Here is a 22,017-nt window from a genome sequence, read left to right on the forward strand (position 1 = left end):
TTTGTCTTTTGCTCTTGGAATTTTAATTATGGTATGTCTTGGTGTGGTCCTCTTTGGATTCCTTTTGTTTGGGGTTCTGTGTGCTTCCTGTACTTGTAAGTCTATTTCTTTCGCCAGGTGGGGGAAGTTTTCTGTCATTGTTTCTTCAAATAGGTTTTCTGTATCTTGCTCTCTCTCTTCTTTTGGCACCCCGATAATTTGGATGTTGGTACACTTGAAGTTGTCCCAGAGGCTCCTTGCACTTTCATATTTTTGGATTCTTTTTTTTTTTTTTCCAGTTGGGTGTTTTTTGCTTCTTTGTATTTCAAATATTTGACTTGATTCTTGCAATCCTCTAGTCTGCTATTGGATCTCTGTATATTATTTTTTATTTTAGTCATTGTATGCTTAATTTCTAGTGGTCCTTTTTCATATCCTTGATGGTCTCGTTAAATTTATCGGCCTTTTTTAGAAAATTTTTGAAAACTTTATAATCATGGTTTTTAACTCTATATGCAGTTGTTTGCTTTCCTCCATTTCTTTCATTTGTGACTTGTTTCTTTTTCTCCACATTTTGGCTGCTTCACTGAGTTGCTTTGGCTTTGTATGCAAGGTGTCCTATAGGGCCCAGTGGCTCAGCCTCCCAGGTTACCTAAGATGGACACTATTGGTGCATCCCTTTGTGGGCTGTGTGCACAGTCTTATTATACTTAAGCCTTGTTTTCTGTTGGTATCACTGGGAGGAATTGACCTCCAGGCCAGTTGGCTTTGAGGATCAGCTGTGTCTACGCTGGGAGAACTTTGCTGGAGACATCCTTATGAGACAAGACTTGCAAAAGCCTCCTTTGCTCAGCTTGGATGGTGTGGAATCTCAGGTCGAAGCAGACAGCAATGGCTTTCTGTCAGCCCTGCCTTATGAGGCCCATGGGTGTCAATGTCCCTCAGTAATCACTGCAAGCACTTCTGAGAGAAACTGCCCTGGAGTTTCACCCGCTGCCAGAGAGTCCATTTCTCCTCGAATCAGTCTTGGTCCCCTGAATCTCTCCTGGAACTGGGGTTCAGAGCATTCAGGAGCTTTTGTTACCCTCTTTGTTGAGAAAGCCAGCCGTGTATGCAGTTGCCAGCCCTCTCCATATATGCCTCCATACCTCTGCCTTCCGCAGTTTCTCTGAGTCTCAGTGTGGTTTTCTCTTTCCTGACAGTCCAGTTTCTCCCCATATGACTCTCAGTTCCCAGATTCTCGCCCGGAACTGGAATTTAGAGCAGTCGGGAGCTTTTGTCCCTTCCAATTGGGAACGTCAGCCCTCATACTCAGTTGCCAGCTCTCTCCACACATGTGCTCCGTACCTCTGCCTTCTGAAGCTTCTCTGAGTCTTAGTGTGCTTTTCTCTTTCCTTCTAGTTGTAGAATTTCCACTCAGCCAGCCTTCCTATGGTTCTGGATGATGTCTGTTTTGTCTTTGTTGTAGTTTTGAAATTTTTGTGCGAGGCAGCAGTTTAGGTGTCTACCTATGCTGCCATCTTGGTTTCTCCTACAGCAGTACCTTTAGCATTTCTTGTTTTGCAGCTTCATAGTAATAAACTTCCATAGCCCTTTTTTGTTTGCAAAGCTCCTGATTTCACCTTAAATTTTGAGTGATAACCTTGCTTAGTATAGTATTCTTGGATTCAGTCCCTTGTTTTGCATGACTTTGTATATTTTGTTCCATTCCCTTTATGCCTGATGTGATTCTGTTGAGAAATCAGTAGATATTCTATTGGGGGATCCCTTGTAGGTAATTTTCTATCTCTCTCTGGCAGCCTTTAAGAGTCTTACTTTGTCATTGGTATTTGACAATTAATTATGATGTGTCTTGGTATCAGTTTCTTTTGGTTCATCTAGTTTGAGACTCTGTGTGCTTCTTGGACTTGTGTTGTTTTATTCGTCCCAACATCAGTGAAGTTTTCTGTCATTATTTCTTCAATCAGATTTTCTATTCCTTGCTCCACTTCCTCTTCTGGCTTCCTTATTATGTGGATGTTGTTTCATTTTATCTTATCCCAAAGCTCCCTTAAGCTCTCCTCCTGCTTTTTAACTTTTCTTTCTAGTTGCTGCTGTGCTTATGTGGTTTTTTAAAATATATTTTTTTATTGATTTTAGAGAGGAAGGAAGAAGGAAAGAGATAGAAACATCAATACAGAGAGAGAATCATCAATCAGTTGCCTCCCACACACCCCACACTGGGATTGAGCCTGCAGCCTGAGCATGTTCCCTTGATTGGGATCGAATCTGGGATCCCTCAGTGAATAGTCCAATGTTCTATCCACTGACCCAAACCAGCTAGGGGTTGGGTCGTTTTTTTCTGTCTTGTAACTCACTGATTCTAGTGTCCTCAGCTGCTTCTAGTGTACTGTTGAAGCTTTCCATGTGTTCTTTATTTTGGCTGTGTCATCCTTCATTTCCCCTTGATTCATCTTCATTTCCTCATGATTCTTACATGTTATTGAGTTTGTCTTTCATACTTATAACCGTTGCTCTTAATTCTTTCTCTGACAAATAGCTTGCCTCCATTTCATTTATGTCCTTTTCTGGTGATTCCTCCCTTTCTTTTGAATGTGGTTTGTTTCTTTGTCTCCCCATATTTGTTGTTTCCTTGTGATTATTTCTACATATCACATCAAACTGCTATGTCACCTAGAGTTTTTGAGTTTGTCTTATATGATAGATGTTTTGTAGGACTTAGTAATGCAGTCTTTCCAGTCTTCTGGGCTGGGCAATCTAGGAATGCCCCCTACTTGAAACATAGGTGTTCTCTTCTTGTATTTGTGTCTTGAGTGTTATTGTCTTGTTCATGAATGTATGGAGTCTCCTCTTTGAGTGTATGGTTATGTGGCTCGCTCTCTACCACATTGGCCAAAGAGGATAAAATTCACCTTGACAAGACATGACACAAAGGGAACAAAACATAAAAGTACTCACAATACTGATAACCCCACTATAAGTGACCACTAGGAAAAAAATAACACAAACGGGAGAGAAAAGAGAGCACAAATGATATTGAAGATAGAGAAAGTGATATGAGAAAAAGGAAGGAAAGGGAAAAAAATGTATATATAGGGAAACAACACCACAGAACAAAGAGATAAACCGAAAAATACAAACAACAAACACCCAGAAAAAAAGGTGGGTCCAGAAACTCTATAGGCAGAGCTAATATACAGAAAGTAAGGTTAAAGAATCTCATGAATATGGGGAGGGCCTTGTTTCAGTATAGAGGAGATAGAAAGAGGATGAGTGGTTAAAAAGAAAAGAAAAAGAAAAAAAATTAAAAGTAAGATAAATTAAAAATAAAAATTGAAGAAAAGATAATGTGGAAAAAATAAACAAAGAAAATAAAGAAGTATTTTAAAATAAATGATTTAAAAAATAAAAATATAAAGTGAAGTGTCATTCATTTTAGCTGAGTGTTAATGCCCTATGGGGGCTGGGTTAAGATACCATTCTTTTGTATTGTCTGCCACTTATCAATTTCCTGTTAGGGAGTCAGCACTGTTTTGAAGTTCCAATCGATCTGTTTGTACCTATCTCCACCGCCTTGACTGACAGTAGGAGGACCAATCTGACCAGTTAGCCTCTCTGCCTGCTGTCAGTCTTAATCTGTTAAGTGTCTGTTTTTGACAGGGCTGTAGTTAGGGAGGTTGCTGTATTGCTTTCCAGAACTGAAGAGCCTCTCATTAACCCAGTCCTTGAGCGTTCTTAAGGGCTATTCAGATTATTTTTGTGTCCTTAGTACCACTCTGAGTGTAGTCCGGGTGTGGCAGTATTGGTTGCCTAGAGACTGCTGGGAAGAGCTAGCTCTTCAGGTGAAAATGGCTGGTTAGGTCCTCAGTATTAGGAATGTCCCAGTGCCAGACTTCAGGTTACCTCTCCCCAACCTTCTCTTCTCCATACCCTCTCCCCAGACTCCACAAGTCCACACCTCCACCTCCAACTCAGCTGAGGGTGAGTGTTTGTATTTGAAAGGGTTTATGAACTTGGTGTAGTGAATAAAAGCAAAGAGGGGAAACAACTCCTCCACTGCAGGTCTTCTCCTTCTGGCACCACACGGCTTTAGCAGTTCTTCAGGCTGCATCTAGGCTCAGCCTCTTGCAGCTCTGGACTTAGATTTAGAATCCCCTGCCGTCAGCAGCCCTGTGGACTTCCTTTCCACATTCAGATACTACACTTGTCTTGGTGCCGTGCAGCTTCCTTCTTACCCTTCCGGCTCAGAGATCTTGTAACTCCCTCCAGCCCAGATCCCAATAGTACTGTTCTCTGACCTTGCCAGCTGCAAATTGTCTCACCAGCTGTGTCTACTTTTGCAATTTTGGGTAGATGTTATTCGATTTAGATGCTTCTGGCATGGGTCACATCTGCCTATTCAGCTGCAATTTTGTCTCCTGTCTCTTATTTCCCATTGTGTTCTTTATTGCAGCTATGTCATTCTTCATTTCCACTTGATTGTTACACATGTTGGTGAATGTCCATCCAGCCTTTCTGCCTCCTTACAACCATTACTCTGAATTTGTTCTCTGACAATTTGCTTGCCCCCATTTTATTTATTTTCCTTTCTGGTGATTTTTCCTTTTCTTTCATGCAGGAGTTGTGTCTTTGTCTCCCCATTTTTGCTATTTCTTTGTTATTGTTCCTATGTATTAGATCAAACTGCTATGCACTCAGATTTTTTTTTTTTTTTAATTTGTCTTATGTAGTATATATTTTGTGGAACCCAGTGGTTCAGTCTCTCTGGTCTTCTGGGCTGAGTATTTTAGAGATGCCCCCTATTTGAGATTTTTGGGTTATCTTGATGTAGTTGGGTCTTGAATGTTATTGTCCTGTTCATGGATGAAGTCTCCATTCAGGGTTTCTGGTTATGTGGCTCGCTCTCTACCACGACATGCCAACCAGTGTGGAGGTGCTAACTGAACAGCACAAAATAATACATAAGACACAACATAAAAGGAACAGAACACTGTACACAAGACACCTATATCCCCAATATGAGTGGCCACCAGAGCAAAGAGAATCAGGAGAAGAAAGAGAGCAAAAAAAGATCGTGAGGGGAAAAAAGGAAGAAAATTTAAAAAAGGAAAGAATATGGAGAGACAACACAACAAAACAAACACGTAAACCCAAAAGCACAAACAAAACACACACAAAAGAAGGTGGGTTAGAATCTGTAGATGCAGAACTTAAAAACAGAAAAAAGATTAAGAAATTGGATGAATAGGGGAAGAGCCACTGTTTAATACAGAGGAGGACAAAGGAGAGTGGATAAGAAGAAAAAATATTTATTTTTTAATTTTTTAAAAGGAATAGAGGAGAGAGCAGATAGGCCTAAATTTAGGAAGTGAAACTATTTAAAAAGGAGAAGAAAGGAGCAAGAGAGAAGGGAAATAATATTGAATAGTTAAAAAACAGAAGAGAAGGGGAAATTGAGTAGGAGCAGAGAAGAGGAGATTAGATATATGAATAAGTCAACAGAGACTACAATAATAATAACATCGGTAAAGCATATAAAGAAAATTACTTTTTAACAAGTGGTAAAAAGAAAGAAAAGGTAAAAGCTAAAGTGGGGAAAGTAGAAGAAAAACAGGATGAAAAAGGGAGAAGTGAGGAAGAAAAAGGTGAAAATAAAATAGAATAACAAAAAATAAAATTAAATATATACTACTAAGGAATTTTTAAAAACTATTTAAAATGTGGTGTCATTCACTTTAGCCGTGTTTTAATGCCCCTTGTGAGCTGGTTTAGGACCCCACTCTTATGTTCTATCTGCCAGTTCTGGGCTTCCTGTTAGATAGTTCCTGACCACTGTCTTTGGTGATTAACACCATGCTGAAGCTCCAAGTGATGCACTGCTCCTCTGCTTGTGTCTATCTCCATAGGCATTGGCTGCAAGCAGGCAGGACCAATCTGATGCTTTGCATGTCTGCCAGCTGTCAATCTTAATTACACAAGCATCTGTTTCTGTCAGGGCTTAAATGGGGTTGGTGCTGTTTTGCTATCTGGGGATCAAATGGATGTATTTTCCCCTAACCACGGCTACTCTTCAGAGAGTGGCCCAAAATATAGCTCTGGCCTTTGTCAGAGATCTTTGTATGGAGACCAGTGGTTTGGCTGGCAGCCTGGTGTTTTTATCAGTCTGGTTCCCAGAACAGTGGGGCGCACCAGTGCTTCTTCCAACCCAGCCATGAGGGCTCTTTGGGGGCTATTCACAGCTTTTGTTTCCTTTTCATAGTTCTAAATGCAGGCAGGGTGTGGCAGGCCATATTCCCTGCCTTGAGGCCATTGGGAAGGGCTAGCTCTTGGGGGGAGAAATGGCCACTTGGGTTTGGAGAATTACAGAGTCCTGGCAATGTCTCCCAGCCCTGTCTCTCCTCAGGCTCTACAAATCCATACCTCTCTCTGCACCAGAGCCTAGGGTTAGTTTTTGCAATTGATAAGTCCCATAATCTGGGTTTAGCAAATAAAAGTAAAGACAAAACAAAAAGCAAAACAACTCAGGAACTGGGTTTTTCTCCCCACAGCACCAAATCACTTGGGTTGCTTTTCAGGCTCTTGTGGGGTGCAGTTTCCTGCCATTGTGATCCCAGGTCTAAATTCCCCAGGCACTAGCAGCCCTATGGGCTTTCCTTTTTCACAATTGCGTATTATACCTGTGGCTAAGGTGTTGCTGCTTTGGTGCATTGCAGCCTCCACCTCACTTGGCCCAGAGGTCCAGCATCCCTCTCTAGTACAGATCCCCACTCCTACTATTCTCCTGGCATCCTCTGCACTTCCTTATTGAAAATTATCTTCTCAGCTGTTTCTAATTTGTTAATTCTGGGTAGATTTTCTCCATTTTAGTTGCTTTTTCCAGTCTGGCCCCGGGGCGAAGGTGCATGACATGTCTGCCTATTTGGCTGCCATTTTTTCCCCTCCCTGTCTTTTCTAGACTGCATAACTCTGTATTTTTTCAGTTATTCTTCCTTTTTAGTTGATTTACTGTTTTATTCTTCACCATAAGACTTTCTGTGATAATGCTTATGTTAGAGCTAGTGTTACTTTTTTAAGTTCAGTTTTGAAGTCAAACTGATTTCAAAGATAGATACAGAAAATTACATCAATAAAATCTTAATATTTTGGACTTTTGATTACTCTTGAAATACTTTTTGTATTTTTTTGTTTTTTTAATGACTGGAGGAAAGTGAAAAAATAGAACCAAAGATCAGCAAAAGGAGAAAAAAATTTACATCTTTTCTGATACAAATTACGTTATTTAAAAGGATAAAAGGTTTTTCCTCTCTGTTAAGCTGATATAGATCTACTTTAAAATTGGGGGGTGGGGGGTTGGAATCAGGAAATATTATGTGATTAATTAATAATAATTTACACTGTGTGATTTCTTTGTATCAGGCCCTGCTGGTTAAATAGTAGAAGTACTGTGGTGAAATGATTTGGGAGAGTACCTGCCTATCAAAGTAGTGATTGGAAGTCTGAAGAGAGTATGAATTTTTTAAAATATATTCTTATTGATTTCAGAGAGGAAGAAAGAGATAGAAACATCAATGATGAGAATCATCGATTGGCTGCCTCATGCATGCTCCACACTGGGGATCAAAATGGCAACCTGGGCATGTGCCCTGACCAGGATTTGAACTGGGACCTCCTGGTTCGAAGCTCAAATCGAAGCTCAACCACTGAGCCATGCCAGCCAGGTGGGGAGTATAGATTCTTTGTCCCATAGCATTTATAATGTCAGTATTCCTGGCTCAGTTGGTTTGAGCATCATCCTATACACCAAAAGATTGAGGGTTTGATTTCTGGTCAGGGCACATACTCAGGTTGTGTGTTTGATTCCTGGTCATAGTGGGGTGATGATGGGGGCATTGGTACTTCTCTCTCACATTACTGTTTTTCTCTCTCCCCCTCTACCTTCTCTAAAATAATGAAGACATATCCTCAGATGAAGGTTAAAAACAAAGGGAGAAAATGGTGAATGAATACTGAAACGAAAGAGAAAGAACAAAGTGGTAATAAAGCAGATCATGTTCTGTTTTTTAGGCCTGGAATCCAGCTGCAGAAGATCAGTGCTTTGATAGATGCCATAGACTTGGACAGAAGCAAGAAGTCATAATCACAAAAGTGAGTTTTTTTAAGCCATTTATCTTAAAATTAAGTTTTAAAGATTTTCAAGTTATACAAATGCATGAATATTTAAAATTTATAAATTAATATACACATTTGTATATATATTTAAATTTTTTAAAATTTTTTATTATTGATAGTATTATAGATGTTTCTCTTTTTCCCCTCCACCTGGTTTCCACCCCACCCCAGGTGTTTGCCATCCTATTGTCTATATTCATATAATGCATATATGAATATAAGATCTTTGTTTCATCTCCACCCCCTCAACACTCCCTTCTGAAAATTATCATTCTATTCCATTTCCATGCCTCTGATTCTATGTTGTTCACCAGTTTGTCTTTTTTTTTAATCTTTATTGTTTATATTATTACAAATGTTTCTCATTCCCCCCCCTCCCCCCCTCGATTGCTCCCCTCCACCAGGTTCCCACCCCACCCTCTGCCCTTTCCCCACCTCCCATTGTCCTCATCCATAGGTGCACTGTTTATGTTCAGTCTCTTCCTGCACACCCCCCCATTCCCCTTTTCCCCGAGAATCGTCAGTTTACTCCCCTTCCATACCTCTGATTATATTATATTCACCAGTTAATATTGTTCATCAGATTTTTTAATTCCCTTGGTTTTTGGATTCACTTGTTGATAGTTAGGTATTTGTTGTTCATAATTTTTATCTTTATTTTCTTCCTCTTCCTAAAGAACCCCTTTCAGCAATTCATATAATTCTGGTTTGGCGGTGCTGAATTCCCTTAGCTTTTTTTTTATTAGTGAAGCTCTTTATCTGGCCTTCGATTCTGAGTGATAGCTTTGCTGGGTAGATTATTTTTAGCTGTAGGTTTTTGCTATCCATCACCTTGAATATTTCTTGCCATTCCCATCTGGCCTGCATGGTTTCTGTTGAGAAATCAGCTGACAATCGTATAGGTGCTCCTTTACAGGTAACTACCTGCTTTTCTCTTGCTGCTTTAAATATTCTCTCTTTGTCTTTTGCTCTTGGAATTTTAATTATGATGTACAATATCTTGGTGTGGTCCTCTTTGGATTCCTTTTGTTTGGGGTTCTGTGCACTTCTTGGACTTGTAAGTCTATTTTTTTCACCAGGTGGGGGAAGTTTTCTGTCACTATTTCTTCCAGTATGTTTTTGGTATCTTGCTCTCTCTACTTCTGGGACCCCCATAATTCTGATATTGGTTTGGTTGAAGTTGTCCCAGAGGTTTCTTACATTATCTTCAACTTTCTGGATTCTCTTGTCTTCTTGTTTCTGCTGAGGAGTGTTTTTTGGCTCTTTAAGTTCCAAATCTTTGACTTGATTCTTGCGATCTTCCATTCTGTTTTTAGGAATCTGTATACTATTTTTTATTTCACACAGTGTATTCTTTATTTCTAGTTGATCCCATTTTATTTCTAGTTGATCCCTTTTCATATCCTCATAGGTCTTGTTTATTTTATCGGCCTTTTCTAGGAAATTCTTGAAAAACCTTATAAGTGTGGTTTTGAACTCTATATCCAGTCGCTTTTTGTCCTCCATTTCTTTCGTTTGTGATCTGTTTCCCTGTCTTGGCATTTTCACAGCTTCCCTGAGTTGGTAGGGTGGCTTTGTGTGCTAAGATATCCTATATAGTTCAGTAGGTCAGTCTCCTAGTTACCTGAGGTGGACACTCTTGGTTTTCCCTTTTGTGGACTGTGTGTACAGCCTTGTTGTTGTTAAGTCTTGATTGTTGTTGGTATCACTGGGAGGAACTGACCTCCAGGCCAATTGGCTGTGAGGATCAGCTGTGTCAATGCCAGGAGACAGCCTTATTCGACTAGGCTTGGAAAATTGCAAAAGTCTTGTGTTCAGCTTGGATGAGGCTGAGTTTCAGGGTGGATCCTACAGCCTTGGCTTCCCATCAGCCCCACCGTATGAGGTTCCTAAGTCTCAGTGTTCCTCAGTGTTCTTCAGTACTCATTGTAAGCACCTCTGAGAGAAAGGTACCCGTGAGTTTCACCCGCTACCAAACGGTCTAGGCTCTCCCCAAATGAGCCCGGAACTGGGGTTCACTGCAGTTGGAAGTGGGGTTGGAAGTGGAGTTCAGAGCAGTCGGAGCTTTGTCTCCTTCCTGCTAGGGCAATCTAGCAGCAGAGTCAACAGTCCGTCCTCTGCGTGCAATGTGCGCGCCTCTGGGACTGCCTTTCGCCGCTCCCTTGAGTTTCTGCCTTACAGCCCAAATTCCCTCTGTATGAGCCTGGCTACCCAGGGTCTCGCCTAGAACTGGGGTTCAGCACAGTCCGGAGCTTTTATCTCCTTTCCGCTAGGGAACGCCAGCCAGGCACTCAGCCGCCCACTCCTCTCCAGCTCCGTCCTCTCCCGCGCGCGCACAATGTCTCCATACCTTAGGCTTTTACAGCTCCTCTGATTTTCCTTCTGGTTTTCTCTTTTCTTCTAGTTGTAGAATTTCCAGTCAGTCAACTTTCCTGTAGTTCTGGGTAATGTCCAGTTTGTATTTTAGTTGTATTTTTTTGAAATTGTTGTGTGATGCTGCAGTTAGGCGTTTACCTATGCCGCCATCTTGGTTTCTCCACCAGTTTATCTTGTTCATTAGATTTCTTATTTATTTATTTTGATATTTAGATTCAATTGATGATGGATATGCATTTATTGCCATTTTATTGTTCATATTTCTTCCTCTTCTTCTTCTCCTTTCTCCTCTCCTCTTCCTCTTTTTTTTTTTTTTTTTTTAACATATTTTATTGATTTTTTTACAGAGGAAGGTAGAGGGATAGAAAGCTAGAAACATCCATGAGAGAGAAAAATCGACCAGCTGCCTCCTGCACACCCCCCACTGGGAATGTGCCCGCAGCCAATGTACATTCCCTTGACCGGAATCGAACCTGGGACCCTTCAGTCCACAGATTGACGCTCTATCCACTGAGCCAAACTGGTTTTGGCATCTTCTTCCTCTTCTTAAAGAATACCCTTCAACATTTCATGTTATACTGGTTTGGTGGTGATGAACTCCATTAGCTTTTTCTTATCTGTGAAGCTCTTTATCTGACTTTCAATTCTAAATGATAGCTTTGCTGAGTAGAGTAATCGTGGTTGTAGGTTCTTGCTATTCATCACTTTGAATATTTCTTGCCACTCCCTTTTGGCCTGCATAGTTTCTGTTGAGAAATCAGCTGACAGTTGTATGGGTGCTCCCTTGTAGGTAACTGCTTTTTTCTTCCTGCTTTTAAGATTCTCTCTTTGCCTTTAGCCTTTGTAATTTTAATTATGTGTCTTGGTATGTTCCTTTTTGGGTTCCTCTTGTTTGGAACTCTGTGCTTCCTGTCTATGTCCATAGGTAATGTGTATATTTATATAAGATTCGTAAGTCTATTTCTTTCACCAGGTGGGTAAAGTTTTTTGTTATTATTTCTTAAAATAGGTTTTCAATCTCTTTCTCTCTCTTTTCTCTTTCTGCACCCCCATAATGCGACTGTTGGTAGGCTTGAAGTTGTCCCAGGGACTCCTTACACTATCTTCATATTTTTGGATTCTTTTCTCTTTTTGCTCTCTGATTGTTTTTTGCTTCCTCAAATTTCAAATCATTGATTTGATTCTCAGAATTCTCTAGTCTAATGTTGAATCCCTGTAAATTATTCATTATTTTAGTTAGTGTATGCTTAATTTCTGACTGATCATTTCCCATCTTTGGCATTCTTTTGAAGATCCTTGAGTAATCTTATATCCGTGGTTTTGAACACTGTATCCAGTAGTTTGCTTTCTTCCATTTTTTTCATCTGTGACATGTTTGTCTCTGCATTTTTGCCAGTTCCCTGCATTTGCTTCTATGTATTGGATAGAGCTGCTGTGTCTCTTGGAGTTGGTAGAGTGACCTTGTGTAGTATGTATTCTGTAAGGCTCAGTGGCTCAGCCTCCTAGCCTCCTGAGCTGGGCACTCTAGGTGCAACCCTTTGTGGGCTGTGTGCAGAGTCTTGTTGTAGTTGAGACTTGATTGCTGTTGACATCACTGGGAGGAATTGACCTCCAGGCTGGTTGGCTGTGAGGACCAGTTGCAACTACAGTGGAAGGAAGATCTGCTGTGCACGATAAAACCCTATGGAGCAGGACTTGCTTCAGTGGGGCTGTGGTGCTCAGTCTGCCCTTAAGTGTGTTTCTTGTGGATGTGTAGAGCTGTAATCTGGTATGGTCTAAAGTTGTCCACAGGTGCACTGGCTCTTGGTTCTCCAGGAAGTGCAAAGTCAGCCACTGCCTGGGGCCACCTGGCAGGAGCAGCAGAGAGATTGCAGACTCCTCCTGTTTGTACTGGATTTGAAAGTATCCAGGTGGGGCCCAGCTGTGAAGCAAGGCAGACTGGTGCTGATGCCAGTGCCAGATCTTGGGCCTTTTACTGATAGGTATGGGCTATGCTGACACCAGCTGCAGCTTGATTGAAAGATTGTAGGAAAGCCTGAAGCCTGAACCAGTATAGGACATTCATATGTAAAAGTTTCTACAAACAGCTTGGATGGGGCTGCAAATTGGATGGGGTGGGGTCTCAATGAATCACCAGGGCAGAGCAAACACATGTGCTCCAGGTTAATGGAGATTCCAGGTAATGGTTGCCAAGACAATCACCCCTGGGACATGGGATGTCTAGGCATAGGAACAATGACCCCTGAAAGCTATTTCCAAGTTCTTGCCCCATGCCAGACAATCCAGTTCCTCCACATATGTGTCTGGGTCCCTCAACGCTTCCTGGCACTGGAGCTCAGAAGAAGCAAATCTGAGTAAATTTGTGCCTTGATCTTTAAGAGGGACACCATCTCTGGCAGCCTTCATGTCCCTCTGCTACAATTCTAACTGGTTTTTAGAGCCTGAAGTTACAGGGACTTTTCTCCCCAGCTCTGAGACCCTGGGTGGGGGTCTGGTGTGGGGCTAGGACCACTTGCTCCTTACAGGAGCCTCTGCAGGGATGATCTCTCTCATGGTTAAAAATATACTACATAAAAACTGTCAAAATATACTATACTAGAGTCCCAGTGCACGAAATTTGAGCAGTGAGGGGGGTCTCCTCAGCCCAACCGGCACCCCCTCCAATCCGGGACCCTTTGGGGGATGTCCGACTGTCAGTTTAGACCCCTAAACCTGCAGTTGAACATCCTTCTCAGAATCCTGGACCGCTGGCTCCTAATTGCTCACCTGCCTGCTGGCCCGATTGCCTCTCACTGCCTCTGGTGCTGGCCTGATCTTCCCTAACTGCCCCCCATGCTGGCCTGGTTGCCACTAACTGCCCCCCACTGCTGGCCAGGTTTCCCCCAACTCCTGCCCCTGCTGACCTAGTAGCCCCTCACTGCCCACCCTTCCAGTCTAATCACCCACAACTGACCTCCTGCGGCCAGGTTGCCCCCAACTGCCCCCCCTGCTGTCCTGGTGGCCCCTCACTGCCTCCCTGCCAGCCTAATCACGCCTGACTATCCCCCATCCCCTTGCTGGCCTGGTTGTCCCCAACTGTCCCCCCTGCTGGCCTGGTCACCCTCAATTGCCCCCCACCCCCACCAGCCTGGTCGCCCCACACAGCCTGCTTGTTCAGTCGTTTGGTCATCTCTCACTAACGCCCCTGCCAGCCTGGTCATAGGCAGCCATCTTTTGATGGTGTGAGGGTCATTTTGTATATTACCTCTTTATTATATAGCACATGTGTCAAACACAAGGCCCGCAGGCCAAATCCGTCCCGCCAGGCCTTGCAATGTGGCCCGCACCGCGCTGTCATCACTGCACTCCGCTGCGTTTCCATCACAATGACAGTTTATGACTGTTCAGTAAACCATTCAGCCCGCGATTTAGGCTGGATTTTAGATTTTGGCCCCTTCTCTGATTGAGTTCGTCACCCCTATATATAGGATAAAACCATAGTAATTAAACTAGTAATATTGTCTTGGGAATAGGATAAAAAAAAAGATCAATGGCCCTAGCTGGTTTGTTACTTTGTTATTCAAGTTTTCATAATATCTCTGCTGAGTATTTTCATATATCTTGTAATTACTCAGCTTTTTCATATTTCAATTATGAAACATATTTTAGCCCAGGCAAAATATGAATATCACTTTTTTCCTCTTCAGAGAAAACCACCACCCCTTTCTCTATGTTTATATACATTCATACTTAATGTATACCTCTAGGGTGGGAGCCAGATAGAGGAGGGCACAGGTGGGAAAATGGGGGACATCTGTAATACTCTCAACAATAAAATAAATTTAAAAAAATTTTCTGGGATCATACTTTATTATTTTGCAACATGCTTTCTTCCCCCTTTATAATATATATTGGAGATTTTCATATAAGTACATTTAGATCAAACCTATTCTTTTGCTTTCTATTGTGGTACGATATACATAATGTAGTATTTTAAATAATAAAAAGTATTTTGTTTTTCTATTTTTTTATTTATTAAAATATTATCTGTGTACATATTTTAATATTCTCTCCCCCCCCTTACATACCCTCCCTCCCCAGAGTTTTGTGTCCATTGGTTGTACTTATATGCATGTATACAAGTCCTTTGGTTGATCTCTTATCTCCCCCAGATCTCCCTACTCTCCCCGCTGTAATTTTACAGTCTGCTTGTTGCTTTACTGTCTTTATATCTATCTTTTGGTTTGTCAGTTTATAATGTTCTTTAATATCCATAAATGAGTGAGGCCATGTGGTATTTCTCTTTCATTGACTGGCTTATTTCACTCAGCATGGTGTTCTCTAGTTCTATCCAGGTTGCTGCAAATGATGAGAATTCCTTCTTTTTTATGGCAGCATAGTATTCCATTGTGTAGATGTACCATAGTTTTTTGATCCAATCATCTGCTGACGGGCACCTAGGCTGTTTCCAGATTCTAGCTATTGCAGATTGTGCTGCTATGAACATAGGGGTGCACATATCCTTTCTGATTGGTGTTTCTAGTTTCTTGGGATATATTTCTAGGAGTGGGATTACTGGGTCAAATGGGAGTTCCATTTTCAGTTTTTTGAGGAAACTCCACACTGTTCTCCACAGTGGTTGCACCAATCTGCATTCCCACCAGCAGTGCACTAGGGTTCCTTTTTCTCCACAACCTCGCCAACACTTGTCGTTTGTTGATTTGTTGATGTTGGCCATTCTGACTGTGAGATGGTACCACATTGTTGTTTTGATTTGCATCTCTCAGATAATTAGTGACTTTGAGCATGTTTTCATGTGCCTTTTGGCCTTCCTTCTGTCTTCTTTTGAAAATATTCTATTTAGGTCCCTTGCCCATTTTTTAATTGGATCATTTATCTTCCTATAAAAAGTATTTTTAAGTGTTCAATTCAGTAGTAGTGAGTACATTCACATTATTGTTGCAGTTGCAATCACCATCCATCTTCAGAACTTTTTCATCTCACACTGAGATTCTATACCCATTAAACATAACTCACCATTCCTTCCTATTCCCCCCTGGGAACCATCCTCTACTTCTTGTCTCTGAATTTGACTATTCTACAAACCCATTTTTTTTAATGCCTACATATAGATACATCATAATTTATTTCACCAGTCCCATTTACTTGCTAATAAAAATAGTGCCATAAAGAGCATTATATTACATGCATCTGTGCATATCCTACTTAATAGAGTGAATATGCTTATTGACCCTTATGCCGTTGTAAAGATGGCGGTGCCCACAGCCAATAAGTAGGGAATATGCTAATTGACAGCCCCGGCCTCAAAGTTGACGGTGCTCATAGCCACAAGATGGTGGTGCCCAGTCCCCTCAGTCCCTTGCACCTGCCTCCAGAGTCCCCCAGTTCCCTCAGCTGCCCAGAGCCAGCCCGAGGCACAGGCAAGCCTCGGATGGCAGTTGCACAGTTGCCCAGGGCCAGCCCTAGGAACAGGTAACCAGGGCTGGCTGAAGCTTGCGCTGCTGGCAGTAGCAGCAGCAGAGGTGTGATAGGGCATCTCCTTCCCCTGATCACTGGGTTGCCTCCTGCCCCTGAGGGCTCCTGGACTGTGAAAGTGGGCAGGCTGGGCTGAGGGACCCTCCCCCTCCAGTGCATGAATTTCACGCACTGGGCCTCTAGTATATAAATACTTCTTTCAGATAGGTTAAGAAATATAGTTCTGGATTTATTATTTTTTATTAGATAACTTTCATGTTGTTTTCAAAGTAGATTTTATGATATATGAGAATTATGTAAATTTATTATTATGTGATGGTCAAAAAAGTACCTTTTAATTTGCATTTACCTAAGACCTTGAGGATATTTCACATACTGGTATCTGTTGTTTGTTAATATTTTTTCTGTGACTTGCTTGTTTATATCTTCTGCCTAGTTTTCAAAAAGTACAAATACAATTTTATAGTATAAAAGATTTCTTCATACATCCTGATTTTAAATGTTTTATTATATATATTGAATATGGTTTATCCTAGGCTTTTTCTTATCTTTGAACTTTATGTGTTTTTGTCATGAGAAAGTCTTAAAATTTTTATGATGTAAAACACGTCAGCATCTTTCTTTATATCTTCCAGAATTTAGGTCTTCTTAGAACACGCTTTATTTTAAGACTTTAAAACTGAATCTTTTAACATTTATCTCTGATTTGTTTGAAATACTGTTCTTTATGATTCATGATATAATTCTAATTTTATTCTTTTTTTCTAATGACCCATTTGCTTCATTATCATTTATTTTGAAAAGCCCATCTTTTGTATTTTTTTTATTTGAAATTTCACTTTTATCATACATACTACATGAGTCTCTTAAGGACTCTCTTCTGTTCCATTGATATTCTCTCCCTCTCTTCCTCCCTCCCTCTCTCTCTCTCTCTCTCTCTCTCTCTCTCTCTCTCTCTCTCTCTCTCTCTCTCTCTCTCTCTCTCTCTCCCCTCTCTCTCTCACTGATTTCAGGGAGGAAGGGAGAAGGAGAGAGATAGGAATATCAATGGTGAGAGAGAATCATTGATCAGCTGCCTCCTGCAAGCCCCCTATTGGGGATCGAGCCCGAAATCCAGGCATGTGCCCTTTACCAGAATTGAATTCGAGACCCTTTAGTCTGCAGGCTGACACTCTATCCACTGAGACAGGCGTCTTCAAACTACGGCCCGCGGGCCACATGCAGCCCGCAGAGGAGTCTGATCCGGCCCGCCAGGTTTTTTGGGCAGTGAGCGCAGCTGAGGTGTTACAGTGGGAATTAGTAGTTCATATAGTCCGGCCCTCCAGCTCTCTGAGGGACCGTGATCTGGCCCCCACTTTAAAAAGTTTGAAGACGCCTGCACATACCAGCTAGGGTCATTGACTTCTTTTTATCCTATTCTCAGGACAATATTACTGGTATAATTTACTATGGTTTTATATAGTAGTAGAGGCCGTGCAATAGGCTTTTCTTCTCTTGGCTTCCAGCACCGGTTTTCCTCCGGCTCCTGGAACCCAGGCCTTCGCTCCAGCCAGAGTCTGCCATCTTCGTCTGTGCTACAGACTCAGGCCAGAATCTATTGTCTTTGCTATAGACTCTGGCTGGAGTCTCCCATCTTTGTCTTTGTTGCTTCAATGCAGAATTCAGCCAGAGTCTGCCGTATTCACTCCGGCCGGAGTCTGTCATCTTTGTCTTTGGTGCAGACTCCAGAGTCTGCAGTCTTCGTCTTCACTGCAGCCAGAGTGCTGCTCCTGTAGATCCCTTCGGTCCCCGCCCTCCCTCTCATAGCAGGCATCCCGATCAACCGACCACTCTACACCTGGAGCAGCTGGGTGGCGGTCATCTTTGGCCTTCTATTTTGCATATTCCCTCCCGATTGATTGGTGGCTGTAACGGAGGTCTGATCAATTTACATGTTTGCTATTATTAGGTAGGATACTTTGACAGATAGTGGGGCAAAATGCTCACTTTATCCTTCTTTGTGAATATTATATTGGTTATTACTATTACTTCTGAATTGCACTTTGGGTTTAGGTTACCAAATCTCATTTAAGAAATCTTGTTTGGGATTTATTGAATTTACAATTATAATTTGATAACTTGGTAACTATCCTATATAAAAATAAATAAATAAATAAATAAATAAATAAATAAATAAATAAATAAATAAATAAAAAAGCCTATGATTTGTACTTACCACCAGGGGGGAGACACTCTGACTGGTAGGTTAGCTTACTGAAGGGGTCTGGCTGATCAGGACTGGGTGAGATGGGCCAGACATGCCCTGGAGCCCTCCCACAGTCCCTCCTCAGCCCCAGAGGTGCACAGGTGGGGACCCTTGGCCTGGCCTGCACCCTCTCACAATTTGGGATCTCTCAGGGATGTCAGAGAGCAGTTTGGCCCAGCCTTGCAGGCCAAGCTGAGGGGTCCTCACCTGTGTATGAATTTTGTGCACTGGCCCTCTAGTCCTTTTAATAAAGAGTGTTTCTTACAGGAACTTAGGTAGGATCTCCTAAGTACATTCACATCTTTATTTTTTAAATGTATCTCAATACAGAACAACTTTAGTTATTACAGTAACCAGAACTTCTAATAGTATTGGACAGCAGTAGTGATAGTAACAAATTTTTACTTGTTTCTGTCTCTGTTGGAAATGTTTTTATTGTTTTATATGAAATATGTTGTTTTGGGAAAGTTTCTAGTAGATGCCCTAAATGAAGTTGAGGACATTTATTTCTAAGAAAATATGGATTTTCTTTTATCTGGAATAAATGTTGAATTTTATCAAGTGTTTCTTAAGCATCTGTTGAGATAATCACTTTTCAGAGTCCCGAGTGCTAACCGTTATACCATGGGGCCAACATGAGATAATCACTTTTCTTTGTTGTTTCTTCATGCTATGAATTATACCAAATAAAGGCTCATTCTTGCATTTCTTAGAAAATATCATTTAGTTTTTAAAATATAATGATATAATGATAAATTTATTTTTGCTAATATTTCACTTACAGAGCTGCATTTAAAGTTTTTTATTTATTTATTTTTTTTATGTGCTGACTTATTTGATGATGGGGTTTTAAGATGTAAAATGTCTTTATGGCCTTATTTTTTTGTATCAGGAAAATATATTGAGTGATAAGGGAATGTAATCTCATCTCTAGTTATTATATTATGTTCTAAATATTCTCACTGTATATTCAGGAAAAAGGTGGAACTAAATAGTTTCTAATAGGATATTATTGACCTGCTGTTGTATTAAATCCTCATCTGAGAATATTTTTCCATTGATTTTTAGAGAGAGAGGAAGAGAGAGAGGGAAAGTCAGCGAGAAATATTGATGTGAGAGAAATACATTGATTGGTTGCCTCTCACACACCCTGGCCAGGGCCTGGGCTGGGAAGGGAGGAGCCTGCGACCGGTATGTGCCTTTGACTGAATTGAACCCGGTCTGTTCCGTCCCTGACGCTCCATCCATTGAGCCAAATTGTCTAAGGTTTATTAACCATTTTTGAAAGCTATAAAATACTATAAGAATCATTTTCATATTCTCAAGTTTTCATTATTTTAACTTAAATTTATTGGGGTGACAATTGGTCAACATGAACATATAGGTTTCAGGTGTGGGTTTCTATGTTTTAAGATCTGTATGTTAAAGATTTTAAATATGTGACCTAACAAATACTTAATCAATTTACCTTCCCCTCCTTCCCCCTTTAAAGTTTATTGTGAAGGACTCTGTTGAAGAAAATATGCTGAAAATACAAAACACAAAGAGAGAACTGGCAGCTGGAGCCTTTGGAACAAAAAAAACAAATGCCAGTGAAGTGAAACAAGCTAAAGTTAATGAAATCAAAACTTTAATTGATTTATAATTTGTGGGATTTTGGTAAGATTTGTTTGATCAGATATATAGTTGTTTTAGAAATGAGAAAAATACAGTTTTAGAAATGAGACCTCGTGAATATATCTTCTAAAAGGGGCATATTGTGGGGTTTTTTTGTTTGTTTTTTATCAGTGAAGTAGTATTACTGATACATAATCTCTTCTGTATATGAACCTATTTTTAATGCTATTGAAAATAGCAATAAGTTCCATTATATATTGTGGCCTGAATTTTTTTTTTTTTTTGAGAAAAAAAGTTACTTTGTTATTCAAGTTTTCATAGTATCTCTGCTGAATATTGTCATATATCTTGCAAGTACTCAGTTTTTTCATATTTCAAAGAAGGTAAAACCTTTTATACTTTGGACCAAATAAAGAGTTATTTTCTATATTGGACACATTTGGTTTTCCATCAGTCCTCCTGTTTGTGATGCAATGGATTCAACAGTCCTTGTAAACTATTCATACATACACAGACTATAGAAAAGATTGGTTTTATTGGACTTTCAAAGACCATATTTGCATTCCACAACCAAACCTTAACATGAGAGACCAAAGTCCAGGTTAGTAAGTTACTTGTAATTTTTTTTTTTTTTTTTTTTTTTTTTTTTTTTTTTTTTACAGTTTCATTGAGATATAATTCATATAAGAGACTTGCAATATTATGTTCATGAAAAAGATTAGGGACTGTGTTAGAGTACTGCGTTCTCCATTTTAGTCAGGTTCTATTCATTGCTTAAATGTAATGATGTGTTACTATGTAAATATGGTCTGTGGGGATGAAAGGAAGCAAATTCTACCCAATTTGATTTAAATTATGGAATTGCTGAATAGATATTTCTATATATAGATAACTTTTATTTATGTAGGTTTTTTAAATGACTTTATACATTTTTATAATTAAGAAGATTACTATATGTGAGAAGTATAAAACCTGGATGGAAGTTGGACTGGATGACCTCCAAAATAATTCTGACTCTTAAAGACATCTTTAAGATGAATGAAAAAATGTCTTTGTTATTGTGTTTAGAAGCAGAATTTGTGTTTGAACCTTCAGTAATTCATCCTTCCATCTATCTACAGAACTTATCATTCTGTTACTTTTTTGTTAATCAAACACAGTAGTTGCCATAGAATTCTAGATGATTCTTTGAATCATATATAAAATACATAAGCTATAATTCAACAATCAGGTTAGGCAATCAGTGTTGTTTTTTCCTTAAGGGAAACTTTTTATTTTATCCAAAGAAAGAAGAGATTAATTACTATAATAGGAAAAGCTTTATGTTTGATGATCCAGAATAGAGAACACCTTATATTTTACTTGTAGTGTTACAAGTGACTTGACTGAAAGATAGGAGATTGAAGCAACATTGTGTTCTGGGGCACACATCTAAGGTTTGTGCTAAATCTATTAATAACTAAGTCCTCTCCTTCCTGTGTCCTGTCTCTTGCTTCAAGGAAACAATGGGTTAGATTGCAAGAACTTTTCCAGTTTCTTGTCTCTTTGGCAGTAGGTGAGGTAAAGGATCAGCAGACCTTTCTACAGGGACAAGAGTGGAATAGTAACTTGGGGTTGGTCCACTAGCATTAAGGAACAATAGGGAAGTTCTTTACCTTATAGGACTAGCATTACATAAAAAAATCAGGTGGATCAGAATTTCATCAAATATAGTAAGTGGATTCTATATATGCCAGTACTTCAGAGAGAGTAAATACAAAAGGAGCCAATAAAAAAACATCATAGCCTAACTCTTCTGCCTTACAAAGGTAAAGTCTTGCAAGCTCACTATAGAGATGAAGACTTTGCTTGCTTCTTTACCCAGACATTTACATACTTGTGTTTTTAAACACTTGTAATAAATTTGTTAAGTCATTTAAAAATACCTTTCTGTTTTTGTATAGGTCTATTAAATAGTGTTAAGTAAAACACAAGTTTAATCCATTCTAAGAAAATATATAGACCACTGGAATGAAAAGTTCACATTATGCTATGTTGTTAATTGTTTCATTATTATGTAGAAGTATCTTGAAGATATTGTATTCCCACTTGTGGTTCAAACTGAATTTTGTTTAAATTTAGTCAATAAAAGTTTCAAAAATGTATTTGCTTCCTCA

The 22,017-nt window shown here is 40.0% G+C and overlaps 1 protein-coding gene across 8 annotated transcripts in view; it reads left to right on the plus strand.

Moving 5' to 3' along the window:
• Positions 1–20,145, plus strand: part of HLTF (helicase like transcription factor) — a 113,647-nt gene extending 93,502 nt beyond the window's left edge. For all 8 annotated transcript variants that reach the window (XM_045584104.1, XM_045584103.1, XM_036444933.2 and 5 more), the window contains 2 exons: positions 8,044–8,124; positions 19,737–20,145. In XM_045584104.1, coding sequence (XP_045440060.1) covers positions 8,044–8,124; positions 19,737–19,889 — 234 coding nt within the window. In that variant the 3' untranslated portion in view covers positions 19,890–20,145. The remainder of the gene's footprint in view (positions 1–8,043; positions 8,125–19,736) is intronic.
• The last annotated feature ends 1,872 nt before the right edge of the window (positions 20,146–22,017 follow it).

Source organism: Pipistrellus kuhlii, unplaced genomic scaffold, assembly GCF_014108245.1.
Source record: "Pipistrellus kuhlii isolate mPipKuh1 unplaced genomic scaffold, mPipKuh1.p scaffold_m20_p_2, whole genome shotgun sequence".
Classification (NCBI taxonomy): domain Eukaryota; kingdom Metazoa; phylum Chordata; class Mammalia; order Chiroptera; family Vespertilionidae; genus Pipistrellus; species Pipistrellus kuhlii.